The sequence below is a fragment of the Bos indicus x Bos taurus genome, chromosome 8, assembly GCF_003369695.1.
Source record: "Bos indicus x Bos taurus breed Angus x Brahman F1 hybrid chromosome 8, Bos_hybrid_MaternalHap_v2.0, whole genome shotgun sequence".
Taxonomy (NCBI): domain Eukaryota; kingdom Metazoa; phylum Chordata; class Mammalia; order Artiodactyla; family Bovidae; genus Bos; species Bos indicus x Bos taurus.
Window position 1 is genome coordinate 84,265,702 of NC_040083.1, and position 25,379 is coordinate 84,291,080.

General features: G+C 47.8%; 1 protein-coding gene across 2 annotated transcripts in view; it reads right to left on the minus strand.

The window, feature by feature from the left end:
- The window catches only part of BICD2 (BICD cargo adaptor 2), a 55,914-nt gene extending 36,701 nt beyond the window's left edge, over nt 1-19,213 (minus strand). Inside the window, exon 1 of one of the 2 annotated variants that reach the window (XM_027550313.1) lies at nt 18,840-19,213. In XM_027550313.1, the coding sequence (XP_027406114.1) occupies nt 18,840-19,079 (240 nt within the window). In that variant the 5' untranslated portion in view covers nt 19,080-19,213. The remainder of the gene's footprint in view (nt 1-18,839) is intronic. The other variant, XM_027550312.1, reaches the window with a different exon arrangement.
- Between the last annotated feature and the right edge of the window lie 6,166 nt (nt 19,214-25,379).

Consider the following 25,379-nt stretch of genomic DNA (forward strand, 5'->3'; position numbering starts at 1 on the left):
ACTCTGCTTGACCCCGCCAAACTGTATTTAATTATGTCATATTGTTAATCATGCTCCCATTATGGCTTGCAATTGTAATTATCTTTTATTTTTTGTCTGGCGATTGATTGTGAAAACTGATAAACACCTTTTACTACTGTGATTATGTAACCATTACTTAACACCATTGAATCATGACTGGTCAACAGAAAAAAAACAACTCTATATTACCAAAACTAGGACTTAACAGAAAAACCTGTAATCACTTTTTAAAATCCAGATGCATATCAGAATTATCTTGAAAATTTTTGAAAAACACAAATGCCCACATATTGCTTTTTTTCTTCCAGAGCTCCAGATACGTTTCTAATGAGCAGCCATGTTTAAAAACAACTCGACTATATGAGGTTCTTTTACTTTTATCTAGTTTCTCACTTTTTCTATTTCATAGTCAGTGCTCTTATTTCATTTAGCTTATGTTTTCCAATTTCTCCATCTCTTCTTTTTTTTTAATGCTTTATCTCAAGCTTTTATCATATGTAGTAGAAAAACTCTTGCATCCATATATATAAGTAATATGTATATGTATTTTGGAAAACTTATGAATTTTTGCCCAACTAAAAAACATATGACATTTTGATTCTACTTGTCTTAGTATGAATAGAATGCTAGATTCCTAATTTTAAAAAAATAGGTATGCCAACAAGCAACAAAGGTTTACTGTATAGCGCATGGAACTAATAGTCAATATCTTTTAATAATCTATAATGGAAAATAACTTCAAAATAACATATATGTATAACTGAATCACCTTGCAGTGCATCTGAAACACTGTAAGTCAACTACACTTCAATAAAATACATGTATTAAGAAAAAAATATATATCAGTATGCACCCAAACACATGGAATATGATCTCTTAAATACTGTCTGTATCAGAGAGGGTATACAAAACAACAGAAAACCAAGTAAACAAAAAGTAAAAACATTTCATATCAGAACTTGGGGATCACCGCCAAAGCATTACTGTGTTGGGGGAGGGATTATACTATAAATACATACTAATGATAAAAATAGCAACTGAACAAAGAGATGAGGCAAAAGTCTCACAAAGAGGAAGTGACATAACAAAAACCCCAAACAAAAGAAAAAAAGCCACTAAGTTAGTTTATTTTCTCAATCTGATGATGATTATATTCATATGCAAAAGCACAAGCCCCTAAACCAAGGAGCTGCAAGCCAGTCCCTTACCATCACCACCATCACCACAACTTCCCCCGCCCCCACCGGCTGCCCCACCCGCCAGGACTTTGCACTGTGGCAGGGCTGGAAATCAGGCTGGAAATCAGAACTTCTCTGTCCACTCACAGCAAAAGACAGGATGTGGGGAGGGAAGGGTGGCTCAACAGACCCCTTGTAACTCACAAATTCTTCCTTCAAGAGCCGGGGGTGGGGGAGTGTCCCAGGTCACCTGGGCTGACTATGCATGCAGAAACCTGGGTGAGATCTCAGCACACAAAAGTCAAGAGTTCACCTGGAGAAGCACTCACTTGCCCCAGGAACACAAAACCAAAGGCATTAACTTAACTCAACTTAAAAATATTGATTTGGCATCTACCTGCATAGTAAGTAAACAATACAGTATGTCAGAAAGTGAACTATCAACATTTCTGCTGCAAACTAATGTTAAGAAAGGATGCAAGAATGTCATTTGCACTAAGATGCTTTCAACCTGTTCCTCAACATGAATCTTAGAAAAATGGTTGTGTAACTTTCTTTCTTAATTTCATAGAAAGAGCACCTACAGCTACAGTAAATCTACCTAAACAGATTTAAAATGAGAGCCAACTTAACAAAGAACAGAATGCATTATTAAAAAATGGACAAGCACTGGAGTCGCTCTACTTAAAAGGACAAGGCAAGATAACCTTAACTTCTTACCACACTTCAGAGACTGGAAGAAAGAGAAGAAAGGATTAATTCCATGTTGTCTGTATAAAATTATCACCTACAGACAATATGGAATTAATCCTTTCTTCTCTTTCTTCCAGTCTCTGAAGTGTGGTAAGAAGTTAAGGTTATCTTGCCTTAACTTGACATATCCATATTGTCTGTAGGTGATGATTTTATGGTCCATCTAGTCAAGGCTATGGTTTTTCCTGTGGTCATGTATGGATGTGAGAGTTGGACTGTGAAGAAGGCTGAGCGCCGAAGAATTGATGCTTTTGAACTGTGGTGTTGGAGAAGACTTTTGAGAGTCCCTTGGACTGCAAGGAGATCCAACTAGTCCATTCTGAAGGAGATCAGCCCTGGGATTTCTTTGGAAGGAATGATGCTAAAGCTGAAACTCCAGTACTTTGGCCACCTCATGCAAAGAGCTGACTCATTGGAAAAGACTCTGATGCTGGGAGGGACTGGGGGCAGGAGGAGAAGGGGACGACAGAGGATGAGATGGCTGGATGGCATCACTGATTCGATGGACTGAGTCTGAGTGAACTCCGGGAGTTGGTGATGGACAGGGAGGCCTGGCGTGCTGCGATTCATGGGGTCGCAAAGAGTCAGATATGACTGAGCGACTGGACTGAACTGAACTGATGATTTTATCCAGGGGACTTACCTGGCGGTCCAGTGGTCAGGACATAGCCTTTCAATGCAGGAGATGCAGGTTTGATCCTTGGTCAGGGAGCTAAGATCCTAACATGGCTTGTAGCCAAAAAACACAAAACAGAGCGATACTGCAACCACTTAAAGACGTTAACCTTGAATACTAATTTAACCAGAAACCCAAGATTTATTCAAAGACAATGATAAATAAGCTACTGAAAAGGGCTGAACCCAAGTAGGAGGGTAAGGTGCCTGAGCTGTCACTTGTAGCTCACATGTTAGGGACTGCACAGCAATCAGGCTGAAGGAAACTGCCCCAAATCCTCTGGGATTACGTGAGAGCATAGTGTAGTTTATCCAGATGATTTAGCAAGCAAAGAGATTCTTCCCTTTGCTTCCACTGAAAAAACCTTAAGATATAATTTACATGCCATAACATTTGCCTATTTTACGTACAATTCCATTCAGTAGTTTTCAATAGAGTCACAAGATTGAGCAACCATTATCATCATCTAATTTCACATTTTCATAACCCACACTTTCATTCCCCATTAGTATTCATTCCCCAGCTCCCTTTCTCCAGACCCTAAATAGTGTACTTTCTATCTCTGTGGCTTTGTCTATTCAGGATATTTCATATAAAGGGAACCATACAATTTTATTTTCTGTGACTTGCTTCTCTCACTGATCATAATGCTTCCAAGGTTCATCCATGTTATAGCGTGTACCAGCACTTCACTTCTTTTTATTCCCAAATACTATCCCATTGTATGCATGGACCACATGTGTTTATCCATTCATCAGCTGATGGACATTTGGGTTGTTCCCCCTTTTGGGTTGTCATGAATACTACTACTATGAACATGTATGTACAAGTTGTGTGGACACATATTTTCAATTCCCTGGGTATGTATGTAGGAGTGAACCAGTGGTATATATATGATAACTTTATGTTTGACACCAAGAAACTGCCAAATGATTTGCCAAAGCAGCATATCATTTTCCATTCAAGTGTGGGTTTTGATTTCTCCACATCCTTGTCAATACTTGTTATTGCTGGTCTTTCGATTTTAGCCATCATAGTAGGTATAAGGTATCCTACTATTTAAAATAATTTAGTATTAGCAACAATAGCTACCACTCTTAAAATTCTCCTTAAATTGATTATTTCACTTACTGCCTAGCTCAAAGTTCTCAGGAGAATTCTGGTTCCCAGTTGATGAAGGAAGAAACTGAGTCCAAGAGGCCAAAGCCATGTCAAGGCCTCATCTATCCTGGTAGAGGCACAGCTGTAACTCTGGGCCATCCCCACCCTCTCACGCCAGCTCTTCTATTACACCAGCGGTGGACCTACTGCTGAAGGGCAGGAGGATCCACAACCAAACCACATCACGAACTCTGACACATAAGGAGGAAAGAAGTAGACACCCCACAGAAAAACTGGTAAAGATCCTGAATAGGCTCCTCGCAAAAAGAGGGTCAACACAGGAGAGGTCCACTGGGAAATGAAAGCCAGCACCAGGCTGGCAACTAGGACACGGACCAGAAAGGCTGGAATTTAACATGGACACCAGTGCCCACCCTGGGTCTACCTACATGCATGTGCGGAGGCTCAGAATCCAACTGCCCAAACCTGGGGAAGCAAGCATGGTGTGTCCACATGCAACCCTATCAGCAATGAGTGCTATCAATCCACAAATCCGTGTCTCTAGACACAAAATTCAGAGTGAACACACAAAACCCAAAGTCTGTGGGACTGCCTATGCTAAGTTGAAAACGGGCATGATCAATTCATGGGGCAAAGTCTGAACAATTACCTCTGGACAAGTATCAGAGAACAGTCCCTGGGATGCTGACAACATGCTCCTTGCTCCATCTATGGAGCTGCATGGGGACATTGAGCTGTATAAAGATGATCGTGTAGTTTCTATACTTTAATAAAACTAATTTTAATTTTAAAATAGTACTGTATGACCATTATCAAAACTGTGATAAACGGAATTTACTGGGTTGGCCAAAAGGTCAGTTCCTTAACACTTTATGGAAAAACCCAAATGCATCTTTTGGCCAACCCAACAGAATCAAACCATTGAAAATGAAGCAGTATCTGAAATGTTATCTAAATGTACAATGCTAGAGGTGAGATGCTCAGTACCTTAAGCTACCACCACTCTTGGTGATGAGAAATTACCAGAAGCAGGGTGCAAATGTGCCCAGGGATGGTGTGTACATGCACTTAAAAGTCTGTGTTTTACTGCACCTGATTACAGTTATAAGATTAACAACTGGTGCTCAGTTGCTCAGTGTGTCTGACTCTTTGTGACCCTGGACTGTAGCTTGCCAGGCTCCTCTGCCATGGATCTTCCAGGCAAGAATATTGAAGTGGGTTTCCATTTCCTCCTCCAAGGGATCTTCCTGACCCAGGGACTGGACCCACGGTACCTGCATTGGCAGGCAGATTCCTTATCAACTGTGCCACCTGGGAAGCCCCATACAATACCCAAACCAAATGTACCCCAGATCTGAATATAACCCAGGGAGATCAATTACTCTTTCCGAATGAAACAGAAGTTATCAGACACACAATGAGAGAGCAACTTTCCACAACTGCACTTCAGCAAAAACCTGATATCAGAATGTAAGGTCCAGCCAGAAAATGGAACCAAAAAAATGGACTGCAGGCTCACTGTGGGCCATATGCTTCCTTTCACCCCATACAGGCACACAGCCTTGTTGGTAACTGGAGAAAAACAAGTTACAACAGCTACAAAGTGCAGATTGGACCAGGGATGGGGTAAGGAGAGAGGGGCATAAAAAGGGCTAGAGATGGCAATCAATGAGGATACATCCAGGACAGAGGTCCTGGAGAAAGATGCTGAGGCTCACAAAGCACTCAGAAACAGAGTGGCTCCAAAGCCCATTTTCTCGGGCCCTGCTTTCCAGCTTTGATGGGGGCCCAGGGAAGAGACAAAACAGTTGGGGAGAGGCCCAGGAGGGTTAACAATAACGTGAGGCCTGTGCACTTCACAGTCTGCACCAACAAGAGCCCATTCGCTTCTCTCACAGGAGGGACCTTCTTTCCCAGGTGAGAAACTGAACTCTGGGAAAAAGCAACTCCACATGACTTCCCAGGTGAAACTGCCACAGAAGGCAGGAAAGCAGTGTAACAGGTTGGAAGGCAGAACCAGCATGGGACCCACAACTCTGTTGTTCCGTTGCCCACACCTAAGAATCACACCAGGAACCAGAACTGTCCCTTCCCAGGTGCAGACCCACCTGCCTGCCAGTCAGTCATTCCTGTGGTCTCAGGCCTAGAATCTGAAATGTTTTAGCTTACTGGGGCAGTGCTTATTAATTCCCAGATCTGGCTGAGACTGGTTATGCTGGTTCCTGCTCCTACTTCACATGACTTACGGAGATTATCTCCCTCCTGGCAGAGCCCGGCCACCCTCAAGCATTAGGGTGAAGTGCAGAAGGGGCAGAGGTTGCAGAGGAGCTGGCCTTTTAGCCAGAGGACCAGGGTGGCTATCTGTGCGTATCTGTCCCGGACAAAGGGAGATGAGTTCTGTTCATGGGTATCACTGAGGAACCTGAGAATGCAGGTCCACACAGAGCCTGGAACAGGTGACTCTGGCATCCTCCAAGGGGAGGTGCTGGTGACTCAGGCACTACTGCTCAGAGAGAAAAGCAAGCACCAACACTCACAGCTCCGATGCCTCCTCTGGCTCACAGGAGCCAGACAAAAAGGCCACCTGGGTGTAGCCCATCAACATGTAAGTCTAAAACAGAACCTGCAGCAGCAGGCCAGCAGGGCTGTACTGGATGACGTGAGCTGGAAGGTATGTGAGGATGACCCTCAGGCAAGGCAGCCACAGGAGTGCAAACAACTGTGTCTTGTAATAAGTAAATTATGCCTCAATTTTAAAATGAGAACTAATTGTAGATAGAATCATCTGGACAGCAGCCAAATTTGTTGCTCCAGAAGCATCTGTCAGAGGTGGACCTGAACAATACCTTCTGCCACTAGAAAAGAAACTCAGCATCACCTCACGGTGAATCAGCCAAATTCCAACAGGTGGGTAAGACCTAACTGGCCAGGAGGAGCAACTTCCAGGAAAAGAAACCAGGGGTGGAGGGGACACATGGCCAAGCTCCCACACAAGGACAGAACCCTCTGGAAGGCTGGACGGAGCCTGTGACATCTCTGCTCGGTCCTCATCAAGCCATATTTCAGATTGGGGTGTCACCAGCGGTCAAGGGAGCCTGGATTGAGGCAGGGCATGAACTCAGGGCAATCAGTCCTGGGGATAGTAGGGAACAGGCAGGAAAATAAAAGTGCTGGGGCTACCCTTGGACTTGCCACTTTCCCTACAGAAAGCCACCCTAGGGCTGGTGCTCTATCATTTCAGTTCACAGATGCAGAGAGCTGGGCTGGGGGAAGGCAGGGTTCAAACCCCCTGGATACATTAGTGCAGGCCAGGGTGGTGGGGGTGAGGTGGCTTCTCACACAGGGAAAATGGGTGTGGCAAGTGGGAATGCAAGCAGTGGTGCACACAGGGCACCCCATGCCTGGCAACTGAGTCTCTGCCTCCTCAGTGGGGTACAGGCCTAGAGTCAGTGGGCAAGCCCAAGCCTGGCAAATGACTGGTGCTCAGTAAATATATGTGGACTGACTGGAGAACAGGGAGGATGTGGGGGCACTGCAGAGGGGTGACAAGCCCACATCAGCAATGGGTGGACAGGGACAGCAGGTCCAGTGAATGGACAGGTAGTAGGGGTGCTGGGTGAGGCTTGGTGCTGCGGGAGCTGGGAAACAGGCCTTGCAGGCATCTCTCCATCTCCCCTCCCCAGCTAGCAGGATATACATCCCCAGTGACTTGGCAGCAGGAATCGCTCTGAGGCTCACCCCTCTCCCTGGGTCTGCCTGTGGCTTATGCATACTTTCCAGGACCAGCCCAGGGCAGCTGGTGGCCCACCACCTGGCCATGGGAAGCAAAGAGGCAGGCTTTCCCGCCAGCACATGAACACAGCCAAGGGCATTCCTGGGCCCTGACTGTGTACCAAGGTAGAGAGATGCAATTAAATTCTATAACCACAAAAGTACAGAATGATAGTCCACCCATGTGACCAGGGAAAGTTCAGATCCCTAACATAAGCTGCAGTGACACGATGGGTTTCTTAAATTCATCTTCCCACTGGGATCCTTCCAGAAGTATGAAAACTTCTGATGCCATGTCCTACCCTGAAGCTGTTTTGATCCTTCAGGGTGTGGCCAATGCTTTGGAATTTCTGAACATTCCCAGGTGACCCTGGCATGCAGGAAATTCAATACACCACACCAGCTCCACATGAGCCTCCACTGGAACCAAGTCAGCTGAGAAACCAGAAACAGACCCATTCCCTAAACAGGCCTTCACAGATCTGCAAACCTGCACAAAAGGACCCCATGTGCACTCCGAGAGACCTCAGCTCACCTCCTCAGCCAGCTTTTCCTATCTGCTCTTACCTTCCACTCCAAGAAGGACCTATCCCAGACCCACTCCCACTTACCTGGCTCACAGGTTTCCTGAACAGACAGGTGGTGGCAGGCATGGCCCCAGGCCCCTAAGCATTTTGGGAGGCAGCCTGGGAAGGCCTGGCTACCACCCAAAAGAGACAGAGATGGGTGTGAATCTCATGTGATCTTCACAAAGCCATGCAAAGTATAAACTTAACACTCCCATCTCACAGGTGAGCAAACCATGGTTATGCTAAGTCAGATGATTCCCCCGAGTGGCACCATAGGGCTTCTCACTCCAAAAACGACTTTACTTTTTTGCAGCAAAGTAGTTCCCAGATCTGGGGTGTCCTGGAAAAGGCAAGATATGCTGGAGAAGGGGTGGCGTGAGGGTGGAGCTGGGTTCCAAACTGGCCCAACAGCCTCATCTGGCAGGAAGGCAGGGAGGCACCTGGGAAGGCTGCACAAATCCCCCTGCAGGAGAGGCGGGGCCTCCTGGAGATGGGGCCCACCTGAGAACTGCAGCGGAACAGATGCTGCCAGCACACCTGTATACACCCTGTCCGGCAGACAATTAGCATCCAGCAGACCAGCATGCCAAGGCCCACCCTTGTCCTAGATCCCCTCCAAAGGTCTAGGAGGGGCACACGTATGACAGCTGTTCTCCACTGGCCTGCCCTTCCCACTGTGTGACTTCCGGTCTCAGTTTCTCAACAGAGCATCTGCACACTGGCTGTAGGGATCAGAAGAACTGGACTCAAGGATTGGTGCCCACATAGGGAACACCCCCACTCCCCACGTCCGTCCCACCGGCCCACATCCATCCCATCACCAACCACAAACCCCAGCTGCCCTGGGCAGTGTCCAAACACTAAGCTGCTTTTAGAAAACTGAGAATCCACTCCTGGGCAGGAGGGATTTAGCCAGAATTGGGTGTCATTTAGAGAAGATTACACCCTAATTGCCCCAATGTCAGCAGACAGGCTTCTGGCCAGCTGAGCCCTGTAGCTGGTGGCAATCCCTATAGACCCTGGTTCATCTGCCAATCCTGGGTCCTGGGACAAGCTCTTGTCTTCCACGGCAGCTGGCTGCCAGATACAAACCTCTATTGAATGGCCTGAAGTTGGGGGGAGCTGTCCAGCTGCCATCTGTCCCAAGCCTCAGAAGACACTCAGCAGGCAGCACAGCCAGGACTATACTGGGCTGGAAACACCAGAAGAGTTAACTGGGGTTTCTTACCTCATCTCTAATCTCAACACATCTTCATGTTATTAGCGCCATTTAGGAAGGGACATCCAACAAGGCTCATAGTCAGCAAGTAGCCAGAGACCCTGTAACTCAAGTCGTGTTCCTGCCAAGAACCCAGAGGTCTGCAGCTCTGGGGACGAGAGTGGAGCCTATGGAACCGTGGGCATGGCTGTAACGATGATTCGATGTTCACATCTGCCCTGGAAGTAGACGGGCCTGTTAGTCGCTGCAGCAAGGTAAGACGAAAGGTCTTGGCCAAGTGTCCCCCATGTCCAGCATTCCATCACAATCACCCTTGCAGGGTAAACCTCGGATACTCTGAGGGCCAATGCCACTAAGGACTGGCACAGCCTGAGGAACCGAGGATGCTGACTGCTCATGAAAGGAGGTGAGAACCTGAGGTTCAGAGTGGGCAGCTGAGACCCTATACTGAAGCCGGGTGTCTTTTCCCCAAGCCTTGCCCCTCCACCCTCCACATATCAAGGTCACCCAAAGAGTGAGGCTGCAGAGATCCTTCCTGTGCTGTCACACACACACACACGTGAACACATGCACATACATGCACACACAGTTCACTTCATCATAGTTCAGGCACGAAAGCCCACTGCCTAACACAAGTGACTCATCCGGACACCATCCAGCAGATTACCTGGGGCCATTTCTCAGCCCAATCACAACAGCACCAACACTGTTTCAGGTTGCAGCAGCCACTGTGCAAACCACAACCAAAGAAAGTGCCATGTCAAGCCCTGACCCTATGCCTGGTGCCTTTGGCCCAGGCACGCTCCCTTCTCCAAAGCCTCACAGCCTTCTGTCGGTCCTGAAAACAGATGTGATCCAGACTTCAACCAACACGGGCACAAAGGGGCATCCCACAGTGGAGTTGAGACTGATGCTGAGAGCACAGGAGGGAAAAGAGGTGTGCTTGGCAGTGAGAGTCTGCGGGAGATGTAGATTTGGCAGCCTGGCGTGTGGAGCACCACCCACACCAACCGTAAATCTATCATGGGTCCCGAAAACCTGTCCTAAAGATGGTGAAGAGGGGGAGCAGGCATGGGGAAAGGCTGGCATCTTGAGGGTGGAGTTTGGCCCTAGCACCACAGGAAGGGCCAGAGCTAGAGGCCTGGCAGGCTGGAAAGGGGCTTACACAGGTGACCTGAGATAAAAGAGAAGGCATCTGAAGCCCAGAAAGGAACATGTCTGTTACACTTTTGGAGGAACCTGGCAGCCAGCTTCTGCCTGTGGGGCAAGCAGCTATTAAATGCCCAAGTGGGACTCAATCCCAGGTCTGAGCAGTGGCTGAGTCCACACCTCTCCCCTAACTCCTGAGTCAAACGCATAAGGCTAGCAGGTTAAGCAACTCTCCAGGTGGATTCTCAGGGGTAAAGACAACCCTAACTGAGCTGCTCAAACAGAAGTTCCCATGGACCATCTTAAAAAGACACAGAGAAGTCTCACTTCTCATCTTCTATCAAAAATCTAACCAACTGTACTAGTGATTTTTGTTTTTAACAGTTTGCACTCTATTACTTTTCCTCAAGATTAAAAAAAAAAAAAAAAGACTATCGATTGATTATGACCAGGACCAACCCTGTCAACGCAGGGCTGAAGACCCAGGCCAGCAGACACCATTCAGTTGTGCTGAGTCACACAACAAAAAACACAGGCCTTAAGGGGAAGATTCGCCACTAACACATGAAAAGGACACAAACCTAATAAAATCAGCAGCATACAATCAAGAGAGTAGAGTACTGGAAAAAGGATAATTGCACAGATCAACAGAACAGAACAGAACTTCCAGGAGTAGACCCACACACGTAATAGGCTGATCTTTGACAAAGGAGCAAAAGCAACTTCATAAAGAAAGTACAGTCTCATCAACAAATGGTGTTGGAGCTTGTACATCCATGTGCAAAAACAAAAAGAATCCTGGACACAGACTATATACTTCTCACAAAAACCAACCTGAAATGAACCAGAGATCTAAGATCTAAATATAAAAGGCAAAATTTATCAACCTCTAGACAGAAACATAGGAAAAGATCTACGTGACCTTAGGCTTGGTGATGACAATCTTAATATGAAAGCAAAATGGCACTAAAATTAAAAACTGCTCTGTGAAAGACACTGTTAAGGGAATGAAAAGCCAAATCACTAGGTTACAAATTTGAAAAGTAGGACTTGTATCCAAAATAAAGAATTCTTAAAATCTATAATAAGAAAACAAATATTTCCATTTTAAAATGACCAAAAGATCGGAACAGACAACTCAACAAAGAAGATATACAAACAGCAAGCAAACACATGAAAACACATTCCACATCATATGTCAGCAGAGAAATGCAGATGAGAACTATGAGATGCCCCCACACACCTACTCTAGTGGATAAAAGCCAAAACACTGGCAACGCCGAATGCAGGTACGGAGACGGAGCAGGAGCTCTCATTCACTGCTGGCGGGAATACAGACTCGTGCAGCACTTGCAAGGTGATTTCTTACAAAATTAAACGTACTCTTAGCCTATGATCCAAAAAGTTGCATACTCTTTGGTGTTTACCTAAAAGAGTTGATAATTTATGTCCACACAAAACGTGCACATGGATGCTTTATAACAGCTTTGTCACAGGAAACACCCCCAACTGGAAGTAACCAAGATGCCCAGTTTGAATGGATAAACAAACTATGGTACATCTAAACAATTCTGTGATTTTTTTAAATAAAAAGAGCTATCAGGCCATGAAAACACATGGATCAATCTTAAACGCATGTCGCTAAGTGAAAGAAGCCAATGTGAAAAGGTTACATACTGTATGATTTCAATTATATGACATTCTAGAAAAGGGAAAAAAACTACAAAAAAAGTAAAGGATCAATGGTTGCCATGGGTTCTTTTTGGGGGGTGGAGCAGTGTTGAATAGGTAAAGTACAGGGATTTTATAATGCAATACAACAAGTCTGTAAAGCAACTATGAACTGAACAGGGAAATCCAAACGCTGACCAGATAAAAGACAACATTAAGGAATCACTGTTAATCCTATGAGGTGTAAAAATTAACCTGTGACTATGTTTTATTTTTTTTTAAAGTTATCTTCTCAGCACAACACATCAATGTACTTACGGAAGAAGTGAGACACAAAATGCAGGCTGCCAAAGCTGGAGGCACCAAAGTGGGTAGGAAAACACGCAGGCCAATGTCTCTGCTCTGGTTGTGCATAGAACATCCCCTCAAGATGGAAACCCTTTAGGAGGGGAACTGCTTTCAAAAAGCAAACCCATAAAACTCAAACCACAACCATTATTGCACATGACACAGTAGACTGGACGTGCACAGCAGCTTCCAAACCCATGGAAATCTTCATTATCTTCATCCAGTTGAATGAAACCTACTTTACTGCAACTCAGAGAGTAACCCCAAACCCCGTCTCTCCTTAAAAACAACTGTTATAGATGCTCAAAGCACTTTCTGGTTTTTAGAATACCATATGCATCTCACACACACATAAAGGAAGAAAAAGCTGGCAAGCAGAAATACGCAGTAGTCCTCCATACACATTCCGTACTTTCTACAGAGACATGCTCATTTCCACTTTTTGATCTTGATGAAAGTGAAAGAGGATGTATCATGTGAAACTGATGCTTTCAAGTGAAAAGGCTGGCTTAAAACTCAACATTCAAAAAACTAAGACCATGGCATCTAGTCCCATCACTTCATGGCAAATAGATGGGGAAACAATGGAAACAGTGACAGACTTTATTTTCTTGGGCTCCAAAAATCACTGCAGACAGTGACTGCAGCCATGAAATTAGAAGACCCTTGCTCCTTAGAAGAAAAACTATGCCAAACCTAGACAGCATATTAAAAAGCAGAGATATCACTTTGCCAACAAAGGTCCATCTAGTCAAAGCTATGGTTTTTCCAGTAGTCATGTATGGATGTGAGAGTTGGACCATAAAGATGGCTGAGCACTGAAGAACTGATGCTTTCAAATTATGGTGCTGGAGAAGACTCTTGAGAGTCCCATGGACAACAAGGAGATCAAACCAGTCAATCTTAAAGGAAATCAACCCTGAATATTCATTGGAAGGGGGAATGCTGAAGTTGAAGCTCCTGTATTTTGGCCACCTAATGGGTAGAGCCAACTCATTGGAAAAGACCTTGATGCTGGGAAAAATTGAAGGCAGGAGGAGAAGGGGGCAACCAAGGATGAGATGGTTGGATGGCATCACCAACTTAATAGACATGAGTTTGAGCAAACTCCAGGAGACAGCAAAGAACAGGGAAGCCTGGCGTGCTACAGTCCAAGGTGTTACAAAGAGTCAGTCACAACTGAGGGACTGGACAACAGCAAAAGTAAATGAATAACTTTTTGAGTGAACTCCGGGAGTTGGTGATGGACAGGGAGGCCTGGCGTGCTGTGATTCAAGGGGTCGCAAAGAGTTGGACATGACTGAGCGACTGAACTAAACTGAACTGAATCTCTAGAGAAGAAAGCAGTCTTCTCCTCTTTAATGCCATCGACTACCTGACACTGGACTGTCCGTTCAGCCACATGTCCCTGACACCCACCCTGCTCCTACAGCCCCATCTGTCAGCCCACCTCCCTGGGTGGTTTGATGCCCAGGACAGCAGCTAGAAGGTCACACTGGGCACTCCTGGCTCTGGAGAATAGCTCAAGGGGCCACACTCCAAACAGTAGACAATATGGGGCCTGAGGCCCAGGAGGGTCTCATCTAGCCTCTGCCCACTAGCCACTTTCACTTCACTAAGAAACCAAATCTTTCTTTACCTTCAATGTGTGTACCGGCCCTTTATCCAGTGCACACATGTGGAGCAGCAGGTCTGACTGAGGAGTGGCTGCCCCAGGCTGACAAGGGTAAACTGAGCTCCCACTTCACAGGAAGGGGTTGGGCTCCCTGAGCGGGAAGGCCCAGCGAGAGTCTGTGTCTGCCTTGCCATAGCTCTCTCTGAGGCAGCTGCTCAAACACACGGAGCCTCAGCCACTACCTGCCTAAGTGCCCCAGGCACACTGGCCTGAGGGCAGAGCCATTCCTCTGGGGCCACATAGCTCCTGAGGGCCCAGGCAGGGTGCCGTTGGCCCCGTGGAGCCAGAATGTGGAAACCACAGCCCTTGACAGCACAGGTAGCACCTCCTCGCCTGCCCGGGCACAGCCACTCTCAGGCCTGGCCTCCCTCCTGCACCAGTCATGGAAAAGCAGCTCCTTCTAAGTGTGTCCACCCACCTGTCCAGAGCCACGCCCCCAAAACACTGAAATACACAGCAGCTCACCCACCATGGCCTAAAGGAAAACAGACTGCCAGGTGACATGGGGGTCTCAGGAGTTTTCAAAAGTAGAAGAGCCCTCAAGATTGCTTCACGATGCCACACCAGATACAAGCTCTACAGGCAGGAAAGTGGGGAGTGCCCAGCAATGTGGACACAATAGGCCACGTGGTCACTGCCTTTGGATGCTGGAAGCTGCCTCTCCCAACTATCAGATCCCTGGGAGCAGGGCCACCTCAGCACCTCCAGGACTTCCTGGAACTTAACTTCTATCCCAAGTCAGGCTTCTTCAGGCTAACAGCAGACTACCACACAGCTGGCCCTGAGAGGCCCATAGGACTCCCAGAGCCTCCCAATCCCCAATGGCTCTCTGCTCCAAGTTCAAGGGTGTTAACAGATAAGTGGGATCCTCACAGGGTCTGGCCCAAATCAGGACTTTTCCTGTCCCAAGACAAACACTTGAGGAGGTTGAGCCTTGCACAGAGGATTCCCATTACCTTCCCTCCTCCGCAGGTGTCCGCTCTCTTGGGGACAGGTTGCCTGGGCTCACAGTCTTGAGTCAAAGCCAACTTCTTCGTGCCTTGGTTTCCACAGAAGTACAACAGACCTAACAGGGTAGTGACCCCAAAAGTCAGAATGAGGACTGCAGGAGTTGGTGGGGCACAGGGAGGCTACAGCCACTCATCAATAGGGGTGAAGCCTGGGCAACAGCCCTCACATCACCCTCCTCTGGAGCCAGCTCATGGCTGGAACTTCTACAAACTTGGACAGGAACCTGGTGCCCAAGGACCACTTCCAACTTGGTCTGAGCTACTGCACCTTCCTCAGACACTCACACCCATCCCTACCTTGGTTTCCCCATCCTCTGAGAGAGGAAATTATGATAAAGAGAGATGGGAAGGAGGAAGCAAAGAGGACAGAGCAGCTGCTCTCACCAGCTCTGCCACAGTTCTTCATGCAGCTGCTGAGCCTATAGGATGAGAGGGATACCCATGTGGGTCACCTGGGAGCTGGGCTCACACAAGTCCAGAGGAGGCTTTGAAAAGCATCCAGGCCTTGAAGGGCAGGCAGGACTTCCAAGATCCAAGACTGGGAAGAGGCAGGGATAGTGAGGACCATGAAGGCAATTAGGAAGCAGGGGAGCAGTGTAGGCTGAGCCAGGCCAGCGGCTCAGGCTGCCCTCTAGGAGACGCAGTGGGGCTGCTCCAGATCCCGCAAGGAGTAGAGATAAGACAATGAGAGGGACAGCAGGAAGGGTATCCAGGCTCGGGTGAGGTAGAGGGAAGGAAGAAGCTGAAGATACCAGCCAGCACACACTGTGTGTGCTTACTGAGTAAGCACTTACTGTGTGCCAGGCACCAGTCCCAGCCTGTGACAGGTTGCAGCTCACCAAATTCCACCCCTGGGTTCCCTGGGATGTAAGTATACTGCACAGCCAAGATCCTGAGGTAGCACAGAAGCCAGCAAGGACGTCCAGACCTTGTCTTCCTGCTCTCTCTGGAAGCTGAATGAGGATAGGGCTTCGACTGCACTAGGACTCCCACCACTGGCCCTCACATTCCAAACCAAACCCTCACATTCCAAAGAGCTACCCACTCCCGGTACCTAACTGAGCCCTGCAGGCAGCAACCGTCAGCCCAGCACCCCTGCCCTCCTCAAACCGCAGCTGAGGACACACAGCAAGACGTTCCATGGCCACTAAGGACAGGAAACACCACATGGCTGACCAAAATTTATCCGATTCTCTTCCCCACCATGGTGGGGAAGGGACACAGCAGAACTTGGGACAGACGGGGCCCTTAGTAGGCCAGGCTCAATCACTAGCAAAATGGGCCATTAGTACCCCTCCTCCCTAACACCATGGTGTCAGCAGGACACAGACACACACACACTTACCAAGCGAGAAAGGCTGCAGGGCCGGCACCACTGCCCTACAGAGGACAACTCTTCAGGTCTGGTCGCAAACCCAGTCACCTGGGATAGGCCAGTCGGCTTTCCTCCCTCAAGACAATACTATCTACAAACGCTGAACAGGAACACAGGTACCTCTGTGGCATGACTTGTTAGTGACCGAACCCACTTTAGTTAAAGAAATAAAGCTTTAAAAAGAATGAAGATGGCTCATCTCTCTACAGGAGAAAAAAATTTTTTAAAGATCCAATAGACACTGTCTCCTTAAATCTTAATTTTTTTTTTCAAATTATTTTTATTTATTTAGCTGCACTGGGTCTTTCTGAAGCAGCATTTGGGATCTAGTTCCCTGATCAGGGATCGAACCTATGCCCCCTGCATTGAGAGAGAGGAGTCTTAGCCACTGTACCACCAAGGAAGTCCCTAAATCTTTATTTTTTAAAATAAGAGTTAATACTTTGAAGTATAACAATACAAAGATTTAGAGAGGCTGACTGACTTTGCGTAAATGGATGTGAGCTTTCTGGCAATATCTACTGAGGCTCTGATGCCCCTTCCTCTAGCTTCTGCTCAGACTTCCATCTGAATAGACTCTGAGGGGAGGGGCGGGGGAAGGCCAGGCTCCCCTCTGAAGTGTAGAGAAGGTGAACCTAAGATGCTCCCACTTCATTTGCTCAAGGCCCCTAAGCCTCCCTCCATCATTGCCTGCCCCATATAGTAAGATAAGGCTTTTGCCAGAGGGATCACATATCACCCCTCTAGTAGATTTAGTGCCAGATAAGGCTGGCTTGGAGGAGGTACCAATACCTGCTGACATATACAAGACCTCAAGTTGAAGGAGCTACAGAACTATCCTCCTTGGGCACCCTTATCTGTCTTCTACAGACACTAACAGGACACTTGTTCCACCAAGCACAGATTTAAGTACCTTCATGCATTAACTCCCTTTACTATCAGAAGGGAACCTGACTGGTCTCCCAAGTGAGGCATGGAGGCTCAAAACACTCCAGGGACCTGCCTGAGGCCACCTGGAGCAGGCTGCTGGGAGGTGGGCAGCTGGAGAAGCAGCAAATGTGGTGGATCCTGAGACCAAGGGCCAAGAGCCCACCTGGACAAGGGAAGAATCAAGTAGGGAAGGAGAAAACTATCTCAGACACTGACAGGCTAAATATCTGACACCTTCTCTAGCCTTTTTAAATGTATCTCAGATGAACCCTTTCTAGGTGAGATGGTGTGGTGGGAGAAGGTGCATGCTCATAGCCCCATCACCAGTAAGGGGCAAGACCTAGGTCCAAACCTGAGTGTCCACCCAGAAAGCAACTTCTCCCTCCCCACCCCTACAACAAGGCTGGGAAGTCAAGAAGGATTGAGATAGGAATTGGTGTTTAAAATCTTCTAAGAGAACTACTTCAGGGAAGGACTGCCTAGTTTTACCACTGCAAGATTTCTTGGTAGCCCAGTGGTCCAACCTGTTCATCCCAGAGTAAAAATATCACAGGAGAGATAAGGCTTCACCTGTGACAAAAATCCACAGACGTGTCCCTCAACTTTGGGAAAGGGCCTGGATGGGCATCTAGGGCAGGAAGTGGACAGAACACTGTATCCCAGAGAAATAACCAGCGGGGTGGTCAGAGAGCAGAGCATGGGGAAGGCCTGTGGGATAGATACCCCGGCCAGCTGTGATCGCCACATGCAAGGCAAGTCCCCAACTTGACCCTTTCCTGGTGTCCCGGCGCTCACAAAAGACGCTGAAACCGCTGAAGGCAGCTGCGCCCAGAGACAGGAGATGATATACATAGAAATGATGGATACACACGCCTGATGTTTCCCAGCCGGCCACCTGCATCCATCCCACGTCCAAATCCCCGCTACTCAAAAAGTCAAACACCGCAAAGGACACCACCCCCACCGTGCCCGAGACCTGCCATCAAGAGCAGAAAGGCTAACCACCAGGCTCCACCGCAGCCCTTGACGCGGAGGCCAGGGCTTCTAGAACCCAAATCGTCCACAGCACCTAAGGCCCGTCATCCACTGCAGGGCCGCCTCCGGGACGGCCAACCACACTGACCCCGGGTGCTCCGGTGCTGGTCTGGTCGGCGCGGAGTCAGCAGTCGGCTGGTGGTCGACCTAACTCGGGCTAAGGGGTCAGTTCGGCCTGGGTCGGCGGCTGCCTCGGGGGTCGCCTTCTTGGCTCGGGTCAAGGGCCGATTCTGGGGTCGGCGCGGAGGTCAATTCGGAGGGATGAGGGATCCGGGTCCGGAGTCGGAAGCGGCCGGGGGACACGGAGGGCGTGGCGCCAGCCACCCTTGTTCCTTACCTCCTTGAGCTGCTCCATCTCGCCGCGGATGGCCTCGTAGTCCACCTCAAGCTCTTCGAACTGCAGTTTGAGTTGGTGCTTCTCCTCGAGGACTGCCAGCCCGTACTCGGCCGCCTGGATCTTCTCACGCGTGGTCTCGGCCAGCTCGTGCGACAGCCGCTTCACCTCCGCGCGCAGCCACTCTGGCTGCGCCTCCATCACGAGCCGCGCGTACTCTTCTTCCTCGGACGGCGCGGACATGGTGGCCACGGCCCGAGTCGCACCACTCGCTCCGTCGGAGGCTCAGACCAGACTCCTGTCCGCGCCGCCCCGCCCGACGGCAACCCGGCCGCAGCCGCCGCCACCGCCGCCGCCGCCGCCGTCGCCGCCGCGCAGCCTCAGTGAGCTCGCGGTCGCGCGGGGCACTGTGGGGGCCATAGTCCCGCCTGCGGCAACTACAAGGCCGGTCGTGCCCCGCGCCCGTCTTCCCCCGCCTGTGATTGGCCAGGGCTCCGTTCCGGGCGGCCCCTTCCAATTCCGTAGCCTCCGCCGCCGCCGCGCGGAGCATTGTGGGGGTCGTGGTCCAGTCGCCGCGCTGACTACAAGGCCCGTAGTTCCCCACGCCCTCCCGCCCCCGCCAGTGATTGGCCGGCGCGTCCGCCGTCGCGGAGCCGGAAACTAGCGTTTTCCGCTGCCAGTCCCGGGGCGTGGGAGGTGGGGGTCGGTGGTTAGGTGGGTCGCTGGAGAGGGTGCGCACTGCGCTGCTCAGGGGAATGGGTGGAGCGGGCCCCCGATATGAACCACCAGAGGTGGAGCGCCCGGAGAGTCGGGGGAACCGCGGGCCAGGTGGCGGTGAGGATTGTAACCTGCTGGTTCGGGCCTTATCCAGTGGGAAAAATGGTCAAACCACTAGCAGAAGAGGCGCCTTCCATCCAGCTAAATACGAAATGCCGCGTGCGTGTTTCCTAAGAATTAGGCATCTGCATTCGCTCTACAGTGATCCAATTCAGGACCGTCGACACGGACGCGGCCTAACTCCAGCATAGCGTCCCTGCGCTTGTAGCACGGTTCCAGCCCAGGACCTGGTCCTGGGTCACTCAAACGGCAGTCAGCTGTCTTTACTCTGCTCCTTTGTCTTCATGACCTTGACCTTTCTGAGGCGTGCAAGCCAGAGATGTATACACCGATGCATCCTCCAGGGTTAGAGTAGATAATGCACTTCGGCTGGAATATCACGAGATGGGGCTAAATTTTCAAAGAATTCTATCAGGAAGCTCGTAAACCCATCGCCCCGGTGCTGCTGGGCACTCCTTTGTAATCACTATCCTATGAGAAGACAATTTACACTTTTGGCAACCCACTCCAGTATTCTTGCCTGGAGAATCCCATGGACGGAGGAGCCTGGAGGGCTACAGTCCACGGGGTCGCAAAGAGTCGGACACGACTGAGCGACTTCACTTCACTCACTTGCGGTAGATTTGATTTATAATGTTTCAGGTGTACAAAATAGTGATTAACAATTTTAAAAAATTATACTCCATTTACAGTTATACAATATTGACTATATTCCTTGTGCTCTACAATATATTGTAGCTTTATTTTATACATAGTGGTTTGTATCTCTTGATCCCTTACCCCTATCCTGCCCCTCCCCATTTCCTTCTCCCGGCTACTAACCACTAGTTTGTTCTCTTTATCTGAGTGTTTTCTTTGTTGTTGTTATATACACTAGTTTATTTTTTAGTTTCCACAGAAAAGTTATAACATACAGTATTTGTCTTTCTTTGTGTCATTTCACTTAGCATAATATCTTATAGGTCTATCCATGTTGTTGCAGGTGGCAAAATTTAATTTTTTTAATGACAGTACTATTTCATACCACATAGTCTTTATCCATTTATCTGTTGTTAGACATTTAGGCTGTTTCCATATCTTGGCTACTGTAAATAATGTTGCTATGAACATTGGGTGGAGAAGGAAATGGCAACCCACTCTAGTACTCTTGCCTAGAGAATTCCGTGGACAGAGGAGCCTGGTGGGCTGCTGTCCATGGGGTCACAGAGTCGGACATAACTGAAGCGACTTAGCACGCGTTGTAGGAGGAAATGGCAACCTACTCCAGTATTCTTGCCCGGAGAATCCCAGGGACAGAAGAGCCTAGTGGGCTGCCATCTATGGGGTCACACAGAGTTGGACACCACGGAAGCGACTTAGCAGCAGCAGCAGCATGAACATTGGGGTGGAATTGTATCTTTTTGAATTAGTGTTTTCACTTTCTTCGGATATAAAACCAGGAGTGGAATTAATGGATCATATACTAGTTCTTTTTATTTTTTGGTTTTTTGAAGAATCCCCATACTGTTTCCACAGTGGCTGCACCAATTTATGTTTTCACCAACACTTTACGAGAGTTCCCTTTTCTGTATATACTCACCAACATTTGTTGTTTGTAGTCTTGATGATAGCGACTCTTTGCAACCCTGTGGACTATAGCCTGCCAGGCTTCTCTGTCCATGGGATTCTCCAGGCAAGAATACTGGAGTGGGTTGCCTCCAGGGGATCTTCCTAACCCAGGGGTCTAAACCCACATTTCTTATGTCTCTTATATTGGCAGGTGGGTTCTTTACCGCTAGTGCCACCTGGGAAGCCCATTCTTACAGGTGTGAGATCATAGCTTATTATGGTTTTGATTTGTATTTCTCTAATAATTAACAGTGTTGAGCATCTTTTCATGTGCCTATTAGCCATCCACATGTCTTTCTTGGAAAAATGTCTGTTCAGGTTTCCAGCCCATTTTTTAATTGTATTGTTTGGTTTTTTGATATTGACTTAAATGAGCTCCTCAAACTTTTAGCTGACTAGTTTTTGTTGATATTTCTTGCCTAAAGAAATTAGATTATTAACCAGACTATTCTATTTCCCTCATTCCTGTTCCACTTACTTAACTTTGTACTTTAGAGAAGATATTTCATTCATTAGTGATATGAATCTGTGGATTCTCATTGTACTTAATGAGTTATAATCCATTATTCTCCATATTCACTTAGATGCTCACATGTGGCAGATCTGGCCAGTGGAAGCTGCTCAGTTGAGTCTGTGTCCTTTCAACATGTCATGGTTTTTGAGAATTTTCTTTGATTATAGCAAAGTTGTTTCAGGATCATCTTATACTCTGTGTCCCAGACCTGGAATCAACCATTTCTCTAAGGAGCCCTTATTCCTTTTAGTGGTTTAATGGTTTATTTGTCTGAGGAGAATATGTCATAATTTTACTTGTGAAATTAAAAAATTACTTTTAGGGCATTCAACCACAGTAGCAGTATGATGCCCAAACAGCCAGTCTGTCCTGGTTTTAGCACCAAGTCCCAAGTCCTGAAAAGCCCTAAGGCCCGTGCTCACCATTCAGTCTAAGTGGGAGAGGTGATTGGGAAGAGAAGTGAGGAGGAACAAGCCTTGTTTGAGTGAGATTAACATAAGATGGAAGACTGATACACTGGTGGCTCAGAGGTTAAAGCATCTGCCTGCAATGCGAGACACTAGGGTTCAATCCCTGGGTGGGGAAGATCCCCTGGAGAAGGAAATGGCAACCCACTCCAGTACTCTTGCCTGGAGAATCCCATGGAGGGAGGAGCCTGGTAGGCTACAGTCCATGGGGTCGCAAAGAGTCGGACACGACTGAGCGACTTCACTTTCACTTCACTTTGACCCAAGCTGTCTAAACTCCAAACCCCTACCCAACTCCACACCTTCATATGAGGCTGGGCTGAGGGAGGGAGAGAATAAAAGGTGGGAATCTGGTGCAGGCATTGACAACAAAGCTTAGGGTGACAGTAGAAGGGGATAGGCAAAGACTCTTACAGGTACTGGGGACAGAGTGCCTATCCCTGGAAGAGTCATGATATGTAACAATATCGGGGGGATAGGCATCAAGAGAAGATTCCCTGCAGAGGTGACACCCAACTGGAGACCCAGAAAGTGCACAGGAAGTGGCCGGTCAGGCTGGTGGAATAGGGGATTGGCAAAGATAAGAGAGGTGGGGCCACTGCTTGTTGGGCTCCAACTGGGTCTCCAACATTGCCAGATACTTTACCTCCGTTATCTCTTTGAATGCTCCCAACACCCCAGAGTGTGGGACTTTGCTCTCCTAGTGGCTCAGACGGTAAAGCGTCTGTCTGCAATGCAGGAGACCCAGATTCGATCCCTTGGTTGGAAAGATCCCCTGGAGAAGGAAATGACAACCCACTCCAGTATTCTTGCCTGGAAAATCCTATGGATTGTGGAGCCTGGTAGGCTACCGTCCATGGGGTCACAAAGAGTAGGACATGACTGAGCGACTTCACTTACAAATGAGAAACGAAGCTCAGGGTAAAGGCCTCAGTGTCACCTTTGACGATTTGTCAATCTCTAAGCAAATGACAGACCCAGAACTTGCCTTGACCTCCTGCCTTCCTGACTGCTCCGTCTCCAAGCACTAGCATGAATCTCTTGTTGAGCTTCTCTGGTTTCTTTAATCTGGCCTCAGGTGATCTCCTCTGGAATGCTAACATCTTCTACTTGTTGGAGGTTTTAATTCTGCAAAGAACTCAAATATATTGTCATGTGTATCTGCCCTAAGGTAGAACCAGGAACCTGCTCAAGGCGAAACTGTTGTTTCTTGGCTGCTCCTCTCTCATCTCTGCATCTCCTCCTTTCCCTGGTTAGCAGATGTTCAAATCTGAAGGAAGGTATATTCCCTACAAGAAGTGGAGGATTCAAAATGTTCTGTGCCCAGGAGCCCCATGGGGTCAGTAAATCGTGGAACTCAGACTGGGACTTGAACCCATAGTTTTTTAATTGAGATCACACACAGGACTTAATGAAGTTCAGGTTCCTGACATCTTATCACAGAAAGAATTCAGTAAGAGATCAAGTGATAGATAAAAAGTGGTTTTATTTAGAGAGAAATACACTCCAGAGACAGAGTGTGGGCCATCCCAGAAGGCAAGAGTGGCACCAGGGTATGGGGGTTGTCAGTTTTTTAAGGGTGGGTAAATTCATAAACTAAGTGGGAAGACTATTCCAGCTATTTTGGGGAAAGGGTATTTCCAGGTTTCAGGCCTTGACACTTATTTTTAACTTTCTTGTCAGCCTTGGAACTGTCATGGTGCCTTTGTGTGTGTTATTTAGCTTGCTGATGTATTACAGTTGAGAGATGGAGTCAGTTCAGTTGCTCAATCATGTCCAACTCTTCGACCCCATGGACTGCAGCACACCAGGCCTCCCTGTCCATCACCAACCCCCAGAGTTTACTCAAACTCATGTCCACTGAGTCAGTGATGCCATCCAACCATCTCATCCTCTGTCGTCCTCTTCTGCCTTCAATTTTTCCCAGCATCAGGGTCTTTTCAAACGAGTCAGTTCTTCGCATCACATGGCCAAAGTATTGGAGTTTCAGCTTCAACATCAGTCCTTCCAATGAACACTCAGGACTGATCTCCTTTAGGATGGACTGGTTGGATCTCCTTGCAGTCCAAGGGACTCTCAAGAGTCTTCTCCAACACCACAGTTCAAAAGCATCAATTCTTTGGCACTCAGCCTTCTTCACAGTCCAACTCTCACATCCATACATGACCACTGGCAAAACCGTAGCCTTGACTAGACAGACCTTTGCTGGCAAGGTAATATCTCTGCTTTTGAATATGCTGTCTAGGTTGTTCATAACTTTTCTTCCAAGGAGCAAGCGTCTTTTAATTTTGTGGCTGCAATCACCATCTGCAGTGATTTTGGAGACCAAGGAGCAAGCGTCTTTTAATTTCGTGGCTGCAGTCACCACCTGCAGTGACTTTGGAGAGGAGTATTTCCTGCCATATCTGTAAAGAAAGATGTCCAGCCCTCCAAATGTGAACTTCTGAGCCCTGAGGGCACTCAGGAAGGAGAACAATACCTGTGATCTGGCAGCCATTAGACTGCAGTACTCCCTACAGTAAGCACTGAGAAACAGCCTGAAAATATAGCTTAGATGCGCATGAAAGGAAAGATTCCGGTGAGCCCAGACTCTTGCATCTTCCCACACATAGAAAAGTGCTAAATTCCTTAACTTGAGATATCTGGTTTTCTTTAATTCACAAAAATACTTTCCTCATTCAGACTACCTGTCCTTTGTTGCAAACTTCTAAATAACCTGACTCCCCCTCTCCTCAACCCCACCCCACCCCTACCTCCTCAGAGCAGTTCTCTCAGGGTTACTTGAGATGCTGTCTCCCAGGCTTGAAGTCCTAGAAATTCCCACCAAATAAAACATGTCTCAGCTTTTAGGTTGTGATTATTTTTTAAGTGGACACAATGAGTATATAATGAGCCTCAAGGTCTAGTGGAATTCAACTTGTCCACCATCTTGGACCTGTTAGGTAGGTAGAATAGGGAAAAGGAGTCCAAAATGGCGGTGGCTCAAAGACAAGGAAGGTCAAAGGAAGGTCTGAGGACCAGAGTGAAAACTTCAGGCAGAACAAACAGCACTCCTGGCTAAGCCAAATTTGCATAGGGCAGGCCCAGGTGGAGGAAAAAACATATAAAAGGAGGAGC